Source organism: Otolemur garnettii, unplaced genomic scaffold (assembly GCF_000181295.1).
Source record: "Otolemur garnettii isolate 467f Iridium unplaced genomic scaffold, OtoGar3 scaffold00056, whole genome shotgun sequence".
NCBI lineage: Eukaryota > Metazoa > Chordata > Mammalia > Primates > Galagidae > Otolemur > Otolemur garnettii.
The window spans coordinates 7,563,735-7,573,557 of record NW_003852451.1 but is presented as its reverse complement, the minus strand read 5'-3'; the positions used below and the strand labels follow the sequence as shown (position 1 = coordinate 7,573,557).

At 46.3% G+C, this 9,823-nt stretch overlaps 1 protein-coding gene across 1 annotated transcript in view; it reads left to right on the top strand.

The window, feature by feature from the left end:
• Positions 1-2,453: 2,453 nt before the first annotated feature.
• PNLDC1 (PARN like, ribonuclease domain containing 1) overlaps positions 2,454-9,823 on the top strand; it is a 20,470-nt gene continuing 13,100 nt past the window's right edge. Inside the window, exons 1-7 of the mRNA XM_023514662.1 lie at positions 2,454-2,529; positions 2,900-2,957; positions 3,248-3,321; positions 6,307-6,346; positions 6,961-7,084; positions 7,261-7,349; positions 8,664-8,764. Of these exons, the coding sequence (XP_023370430.1) occupies positions 2,454-2,529; positions 2,900-2,957; positions 3,248-3,321; positions 6,307-6,346; positions 6,961-7,084; positions 7,261-7,349; positions 8,664-8,764 (562 nt within the window). The remainder of the gene's footprint in view (positions 2,530-2,899; positions 2,958-3,247; positions 3,322-6,306; positions 6,347-6,960; positions 7,085-7,260; positions 7,350-8,663; positions 8,765-9,823) is intronic.

Sequence of the window (9,823 nt, the reverse complement as noted above, 5' to 3'; positions counted from 1 at the left end):
CCACAGCACTCTACCCAGGGGGACAGCTCGAGGCTCTGTCTCAAAAAAAAACAAAAACAAAAAAAAAAAAGAAAAGAAAAGAAACAGAGTCTCTTGTCACTCTGGGTAGAGTGGTGACGTCAGCTCACAGCAACCTCAAACTCTTGGGCTTAAGTGATTTTCTTTCCTCAGCCTCCCAAGTAGCTGGGACTACAGGGACCTGTCACAATGCCTGGCTATTTTTTGGTTGTAGTTGTCATTGTTGTTTGGCAGGCCCAGGCTGGATTTGAACCTGCCAGCTCCAGTGTAGGTGGCTGGTGTCCTAGCCACTGAGCTACAGGTGCCAAACCTTATTTTTTGGTTATATAAAATTTTCTCTACGTTTAGGGTCACTGTGGCAAGAGTTCACAAGAAGTTTATGCAGAGCACTTGTTACCGTGTTTGGCTTGTGGTGAGTGATCTCAATAAATGGGAGTTTGCTGCTCAAGGGTGGTTTTTAAAAATAGGAAATGGCAGTAACAGTCCGAGCTTATAAACAGTCTTAGTATGTGACTGTGAAAGGGGCGAATGCTAACCTCACTTGAGCTCTTGGTTCCTAACAAATCTGAAGGAGGAGAGGTGTGCCATGAGGGACTGAAATCAAAAGTGGAGAGAGATAGGGTTAGTTTGATGTACAGCTACTCAATTTGCCATAATGTACATTGGGAGATGGCTCTTGACATGCATGTGCATTAATCTAAAGCTGAGAGCCTGGGTTGATGGGAACCTTGGCAGTTGTCTGAAAGGAATTGATTAAATCAAAGGTGTTAACTGTTTCCTTGCTACTTGATGAGTGTAAGAAGGAAGCACCTGTAAGCAGTTAAGAACATGTTCCAATTTTTTTTTGCTCTATTGCCCTGGGTAGAATGCCATGGCGTCATAGCTCACAGCAACCTCAATCTCTTGTCTTTTTTTTTTTTTTAATTAAATCATAGCTGCATACATTAATGCAATCATGGGTTACAATGTGCTGGTTCTACACACCTCAATCTCTTGGGCTTGAGCAATCCTCTTGCCTCAGCTTCCCACATAGCTGGGGCTACAGGTGCCTGCCACAACTCCTGGCTAGTTTTTTCTATTTTTGAGACAGAGCCTCAAGCTGTCCCCCTGGGTAGAGTGCCGTGGCATAGCTCACAGCAACCTCCAACTCCTGGGCTCAAGCAAGTCTCCTGCCTCTGCCTCCCAAGTTGCTGGGACCACAGGCGCCCGCCACAACGCCTGGCTATTATTTTTTCGGTTGCAGCCATCGTTGTTTGGTGGGCCTGGGTTAGATTCAAACTCACCACCTTAGGTGTACGTGGCTAGCGCCTTAGCCACTTGAGCCATAGGCACCAACCCTGTTTTTTCTATTTTTTAATAGAGATGGGGTCTCGTTCTTGCTCAGGGTGGTCTCAAACTCCTTCCACCTTTCAGAGTACTAGGATTACAGGCATGAGCCACCACACCCAGTTCATTTTCCAAATTTTTAAATATACACCCCAATTACAATACTTCTACAGCCAATTTGGGTATTCAATATGTTATTTTAAAAAGAATGGAAATCTGTATCTACCCACATTTTTTTAAAGTATGGTTGCTTCTGAGCGTTTCAGAATCCAAAGGTCCCCTTTAGTGGTCCCCTTTTGATCAATACATATCCCAGTGGAGACATCTAAATGTATGTCATTCTAATATTTTTCTTCTCTCACCTTAAGGCTTGATCGGCGCACCTTACTTTGAGGGCTAGGGATCTCAAGGTTGAAATAGAATTCAAGGAAGGACATTGTAAGGAAGACCCTGGACCAGTAGCTTTGAATTGATAGTAACAAAAATTGGGTTCATGTGTAAGGGACGCTGTGGGCAGGGATTTCTGCACCAAGGATTCCCCGCAGGGGCAGTTCTTGAGGCTCTGGTGGTAAGTTTGATACAAGATGTCAAGATGACGGTGAGGTGGACAAACAATGAGGAAAACAGCGGTAGAGGAAGGCAGGAAGACGCCCATACTGGCATTGACAAAGTTGCGGGGAGGTGGTGACTTAGGAACTGGAGGAGCAGCTGCTCCAGCACCTGTCCACGGTGGTGCCTCAGGTGTTGCTCCTGCCCTGCTCTTCCTTTTCCAGCTGTACTTGCTGCCGTACCCTATCAGGCTTCTTAGCGTTCTAGGTCCACGGAAATGACATGACGTTCTCATCCTAAGGACCACAAAATGTTGCTGAAGAGCAAGGTACAGGGGCTTTGAATACAAGCCACTTTCACCTTTGCAACAAGTTGTGCAATCAGCTAACTGGCTGGCGGGTGTGGGCGCCCCTGACACCCCGCGCGGAGGAGGGAACACGTGGGGCAGGGGCGGGTGGCCGGTTTCCACGCGCGCGAGCCCTTTAAGGCCAGGCCAGCGCAGCGGAAGCGGGTGGGCAGCACGTGGCTTCACCAGGTGCCCTTGAGCGAGCTGCGTGGCCATGGACGTGGGCGCGGATGAGTTCGAGCAGAGCCTTCCTCTGTTGGAGGAGCTCGTCCTCGGCGCCGACTTCGTGGGTGAGGCGCGGGGGGCTATGGGCATTGCCAGGGTAGGGAGTGACGGCAGATGGTGACCAGGCCACAGGGGCTCAGAGAAGGGCCCTTGGGAAGGACGAATGGATTCCTTCTTGGGGGCCCATGGACGGTGGGACGTTAAGCAGCAATTAAGTCCCGAGCCCCGCGTACCGTATGTATTGGCCCAGACCCGCTGCGGTCCAGATACCTCGGGGGGGGGACCTGGCTGGTCCTTGCTTTGGCTTTCTCCGTTTTCCTTTCCAGATCTCTCCTGGTTTCTTGAGCACAGATGGGCCACCTGCAGCATGTACAGTGTAGAGTGGTGGCTGTCGTCTGTGCCTGGGGACTCTTGTCTTCGTTGCCTCTCCCGCAGGTCTGGACATAGAGTTCACTGGCCTTCGTTCTAACCTGACTGGGCCCCAACAGATCAGGTAACGACAAAGCTGTCTTAGAGCCAAGCCAGAGGCAGCTCGCTGGTGAACCCTCTATACAAGGTCCTGGCCAGACCAGGCACCCTGTTGGCATTTGGGGGCAGAACGACATTTTACAACATTGCTTCCACAAGCCAGGGGGTAGGGGACATGGCTTTTGTCCACTGAGTCTGTCGTGTTCCCTAGTTGTTGAAACAAGGGGAAAGTGCTGCCTGTAATTGGGAGCGGCTGAGGCCTTGTGCCTGGGTCTGAGCTCCTCTGCCACAAATGAGATACCTGTTTTTTCACAGTCTTTTTGATTTGCCGTCGGAGTGGTATCTAAAGACCCGTCAGAGTGTTCAGCAATTTACAATCTGTCAGATTGGTGAGTTTAATATTCATGTATTTGTTATCAGTTATTCAAGAAGATATTTTTGCATCAGTTTCCTACTAGTTAAGACAAGCTGCCCCCTCAGTAGAGTACCATGGCATCACAGCTCACAGCAACCTCCAACTCCTGGGCTCAAGCAAGTCTCCTGCCTCAGCCTCCCAAGTAGCTGAGACCACAGGCACCTGCCACAATGCCTGGCTATTATTTGGTTGCAGCCATCATTGTTGTTTGGCAGCCCGGGCTGCATTCGAACCCGCCACCTTAGGTGTATGTGGCTGGCACCTTAGCCACTTGAGCCACAGGCATTGAGCCACTAATTTTGGTTTTGACTATATCATACCTATGGGATCAAAGCTTTCAGCCGTGAGAATATTTAGTGGCATTGTTTCCATGCCTAAGGGAATCAGTGTTAAGGAACACTGCTGTTACCTGTTCCGTCTCTCAAGTAAAAATATATGGGGTTCTTTTTTTTTTGGCCAGAGCCCGGTTCAGCCACCACCTCCGGTATATAGGACTGGCGCCCTACTTTTTGAGCTACAGGTGCCGCCTTTTTTTTTTTTTTTTTTTCCAAAGAAAATTTACACAGGGGCAGGCTTGGTGGCTCATGCTTGTAATCCTAGCACTTTAGAAGGCCAAGGCAGGTAGATTGCTTGAACTCAGGAGTTCAAGACTAACCTGAGCAAAAGTGAGACCTCGTCTCTAAAAATAGAAAAACTACCTAGGCACTGTGGTTCAGGCCTGTAGTCCCAGCTACTGGGGAGCCTGAAGGAGGAGGATTGCTCAAACCGAAGTCTGAGATTGCTGTGAACTATGACGCCATGGCACTCTACCTAGGACAATAGAGGGCAAGAGAGTGAGACTGTCTCAAGATAGATAAATAAATAAAACTTACTTAGATTAAACCATAATTTTTTTTTCACTTCATGGGGTTTGGAGATGTTTCTTTATCAGCTCATACCGATAAATTCATTTTTAACAGTCACATAGTATTCCAGATTATGAACATACCCATTAACTTTGTCTCCTAACAGTGCATACTAAGTCACCATTTGTGTGCCGTCTGACAAGTTTGCATTGACTATCTTGGAATTTATGTATGTGTATCACTGTACTGTTGGAGTATATCTCCTCTGCCATACTTTTGGCAGTGGAGTTGAGGAATTAGAAAGTATATGTATTCAGATATTTTGCTAAACTATTTCTCTTCCTACCAACCATCCAGAGTTCACAAATGACTGCAGCGAAGGTGCCTATTTCCCTGGCTAGCACTGGATATTACCCCTCTTAAAAGTATTTGTCCAAATGGTATAAGAAGAAAAATATAATTGTTTTACTTTTTTTAATACAATGGTCAATAAACATTTTCTGTAAAAGGCTAGATATAAATATTTTAGGTTTTGCAGGCATTATGCTTTTTTTTTTTTTTTTTTTTAAGAGACAGAGTCTCACTTTATTGCCCTTGGTAGAGTGCTGTGGAGTCACAGCTCACCACAACCTCCAACTCCTGGGCTTAGGCGATTTTCTTGCCTCAGCCTCCCAGGTAGCTGGGACTACAGGCACCCACCACAACACCCAGCTATTTTTTGTTGCAGTTTGGCTGGGGCTGCGTTTGAACCCACCACCCTTGGTATTTGGGGCCGGCGCCCTACTCACTGAGCTACAGGTGCCGCCCTGGATTATACTTTCTATTATAACTACTCAGTCCTGCCTTTGTAACTTGAAATCAGCCATGGGTAATACATAAACCAATGAGCATGGTTCTATTCCAGTAAAATGTGATTTACGGAAATAGACCCTGGGCCAGACTCTAACCTCTGCTTTCACTGTGAATGAGGGAAGGGAGGTGTGTTTGCGTATTTCCTGGGTTTTATTTTGTTGCTGTTTTTCTGTTGTGGTTAACTTTTTTCCTTTCCTTTTTTTTTTTTCTTTTTTTTGAGACAGTTTTATGTTTGTTGCCCTCGGTGGAGTGCTATGGCATCACAGCTTACAGCAACCTCAAACTCTTGGGCTTAAGTGATTCTCTTGCCTCAGCAAGGGACTACAGGTGCCCGTCACAATGCCTGACTATTTTTTGTGTGTTTAGCAGGCTGGGTCTGATTCAAACTCACCAGCCCCAATGCATGTGGTTGGTGCCCTAACCACTGAGCTCGGGCACCTAGCCTCCTTTCTTTAATATTTCAGAATATTATGGGGATACACACATGTTTGATTACATAGTTTGTTTTGTTCATTTTAGGTCAAAGTGATAAGTGTGCACTTCACCAGAAGGTTTGCCTTATACCAGTTAGGTGTAAATCCACCTGCTTCCTCCTGTCCCACTTCCTTAATTCCCGTTTATTTCCCTATGTACACAAAAGTGTTGATCAACTAATTCCGGTTTAGCATTAAGCACTGTGGAGTTTTTTCCATTCTTATGATATTTCACTTAGGAGACTGGTTTCTCATTCCATCCAGGTTGTTACAAAAGATATTAGATCATCGTTTTTTATGGCTGAGTAGTACTCCATGTCTATGCATACCACATTTTATTCATGATTGACTTTTCTGTTTTTTAATTATAAGACATCTTTCAGAATATGGGAAACGGTTCTTAGTTACATTTCTATTCTACCCCAATTTGAAGTCTTTTGTTTTAAACTGCATATGATTTATTTTCCTTTTTTGGTGAAACTCACATTTTAAAGCAGCTAAATTTATGAGACTTTGTGGGTTTTGTTTTTCTCTGGCCTTAAAACTATGAAAATGTCAATATTCTATGTCTGAGAACAGGCCACATTTTAATAAGTTCAGTGTGAATTCCAGTTGGACAATGGGCATGCCACTGGTCTGGTTTTTTTTTCTTTTTGTCAATAAAGACATTTCCCATTCCTCAGCCCACAGGGCACTGTGACTGCAGAGCGCTGCTCAGAACGTGCATCTCTATTGTTAGCTTCAGACAGCCTTTGTCTGGTACTCAGCCTTCTACTTTTGTTCTTCTAGGGCTGTCTGTGTTTTCCAGCATGGAAGGAGAGTCAAACAAGTATGTCTAAAGAGCTGTGGCAAAGCCTGTGATCCACAGTTGGCCCCTTCACATTCTTCCTGGGGTGGCCCAGTTGTTCCACCCTGGTTGTTCCGTGCTCCCGGCTGTATCTGCTCCTCCGCCCACTCTGTCTTCTGCAGGTTACAGCTCACCCTTTGAGTCTCTGGTGGCAGTGCCATTCCTATGAGGCTTTACCCCTGGTGCTACCCTGTACCCTGTGTGCTGCTTTTCCCGTTTCTGTTGTCTCCGTGTGCACCTGTATTAATTAGAGCCTTCCATACAGTGTGTTATAATCACAGTGCTATTCAGACGACACAGTAGCTCCCAGGCACCAACGGTCAGAAAGGATGTCCAATCTATGGGGTGGCCCCCCTGCAAACAGCTGAGGCCCTCACTTAGCAGCAGCCCTGGGTGGGTGCATGTGGAGGACCTATCTCTGCAGGACAGCCTGTTCCCCAAGGGCAGGATCCCCATCTGATTCCTCGAGTGCCCAGTGCCAGGCACAGGACCTGGCACACAGCAGACTCAGATACTCAGCCCAGCCTGAAGTCTGCTCTGTGCGCTAGCGGTATGAAAGTGGTCTTGGTTTTTCCCCTTCTGTCTCTTTTTTATAGGTATGTAGCCCATTCGTGTAACTTCTTTCTCTTCCCTACAACATTTGGGATTTTGGATTCAGAATTCTCTTTCCAGGCTTCTAGTGTTCAGTTTTTGAATCAGTATGGCTTCGACTACAACAAGGTATGGTGCCGAAGAGGGAACCGGGAATGTCTCAGGACTGGTCCAGTCTCACTGGCCCTGCAGCCCCTTTCCTTCCCCTGCCTCACTTGTCCTTATGAGACAGGAAGGCTTCTCTTCCCTGTGCTGTCTGGCCCAGAGGATACCTCTGACTAGTCTTATCCTGTTTCTGTCCTTAGTTTCTCAAAAATGGAATCCCATATATGAATGAAGAACAGGAAAAGAAAATCAAGCACAATATTCTGTGCGGGAACTGGAGAGTTCGCAGGTATGGCCCTTTCTCCGAGTGCTTTTTAGTTCTTTTGCTGTTTTATCTGTATTTCCCGTGGATGTGTGGGCTATTCCCAGAAGCGTGGTGACCTCCCTATCTGTGGTTAGCTGGGGTGACTGCAGCCACCTGTGCTCAGTGGACAGGGTAGCCTGCAGAGCTGCCCTTCATCTGCTGCATGCCTTTCACTCCCCTGTGAACTTGCTGCTTCAGCCTGATCTTGGTGTTTAAAAACGGAAGGAAAAACTCATTCTTCGTTTGATACTTACGTAACCAGAATTCCATCCCGTGTTCAAGGGGAAGAATCACTTTGTTGGACTTGTGGTGTTATGCTGGCCCCCAGCATGAGCCTCCGAGACATTTTTCAAGGGTGTCTCACAGGTAACCTTGCCTGTGCCAGTCATGCTGGGCACTGACCTGGCCTTGAGCATCAGTCTGGCAGTGTCTGCCCTAGCATGCATGAGATTCGCCTGTGCTCCCCAAGAGTAGGAGCTATCTCTTTTTCTTTGGCTTCATGTGCCAGGCCGAGTTTCTGCCACCTCGTATCATCTCATAAAGCTGGGATCAGGAGTGAACAGAGAATGAGCAACAGCATTGCAGATGGACTGGACTGGGCTGGTGGCTGGGGGCCTGTGCCGGTCACTACTTATTGGTTTGAACAAGTCATTTAAACTGTTTGGGCTTTAGATTCTTTGCCTTTATGAAGAAGGGGATTAAATCAAAGAGCTTTTAACTGCAGCATGAAGTAATTATTTGGTTCAGATAATTATCTCATGTAATGTTGAATGGAGGGGTGTTTTTGTTTTTGTATTCTGGGTGCTGGTTTTCATATGAAAATGTAGCTTTTTATAAGAGAAAAAAACAATTTGGGTTTTTAACCTTCTGTTATTTTAAAATGTTAGAAAAGGTCGTCTCTCAACAATATACTCTTATTTCTAACACAGGAGATGTGTTTACCAAAGTTCCCATCTTCTCCTTATTTTCCCAGATAGAGCTCTGTTACCTCTGAAAACTGAATAAAAAAGCTGGTTTTGGTAGTAATGCTTTGTATTGGCTAAAGAACAGCATCTTTTCCTTCATGCTCACTAGAGACAAAGGGATTGAGTGCTTGCCGGGACCCTGTGGAAAGACACAGGCCCTCTGTTTAGACTCCCATTGCATAAGAGGACTAGGAGGATCAGTGGTCCTTTGGCCTGTTTCCTTCGTAGGATTGCAGTGTTAAAGCCAAAGCCTCAGAAATTGCTTGTGTGTTAAAATTGCCTTAAGATTCCGGGGTGGTTTCCTCCAACACTTCTTTTTTGTGCCCATTTTTAGTGCTCTAGATAAAGACCAAATCAAGGTGGTAATTGATGAAGTGACACGGTGGCTGCAGCTGGCTGAGGAGGGCGACTGGTTGACTCTTCCTGGTATTGCTGGTAGGTGGGAGCTGTTCCTCCTGACCTGGGGGCATTGGGACAGGTCACTGTCATGTGTGGGGGGATTGACACATACCTTCTCTTTTTCATGGGTCCTGCTCCCAAATGCCTCATGACTGAGTCTGATACAGTGTCTAGTAGATAATGTAATCTTGTGGTTAAAGTGCTGACCTTAACCCAAAAGTTGAAGACTTCTCAACCTAATTTGAATCTCAAAGCTGAGAGAGTCATTACTTTCCTGAGCCATCCCTTTGATGGCATGAGCCTGAGCCTATTTCGTTGACTTTTTTTTTCTTTTTTGAGACAGAGTCTCACTTTGTCACCCTCGGTAGAATGCCGTGGCATCACAGCTCACAGTAACCTCCAACTCTTGTGCTTAGGTGATTCTCTTGCCTCAGCCTCATGAGTAGCTGGGACTACAGGTGCCCACCATAACACCTGGCTATTTTTTGTTGCAGTTTGGCCGGGGTCGGGTTCAAACATATCACCCTCAGTATATGGGGCCAGCGCCCTACTCACTGAGCCACAGGCACTGCCCAATCAGTGACTTCGTTAATCTGAGTTTTTCCCTCCAGTGCTGTGGAGAGCCATGATGGCCACGCCCTAGCTTAGCAGTTCTCAGGGCCTACCTTGTGGATCCCAAGAGTCTAAGCCCTTCCAGGGTGTCCACAAGGTCAGCTGTTTCCAGAGTATCACTCAGCTGTCACTTGCTGTTGTCATCATGCCATCTGCACTGGTGCTAAAGCAATGGCGGGCAAACCAATGGCGCCTCAGCACGAACCAGACTGTCCCGGTGGGGCTCATTGTATTTGTCACCACTTGCTCTCAGTTCCAAAAAAGCCAACTTTACTTAAGAACCTCCTTGAGGAAGACATAATATTTTTAGATTTCTTGAAGCTCAACCTTTGGTATTTTTTAATATTTTATCAATAAGGATGCAAAAGCTAAGCCCCAAACACTGCTGCCCACCAAAACATAGGGTTGTCTTGAGTGAGAGGAAGCACTTGTGCAGTTTTCCAAGCTGAGGGTTGAGTCAGCTTTTTTTTTTTTTTTTTTTTT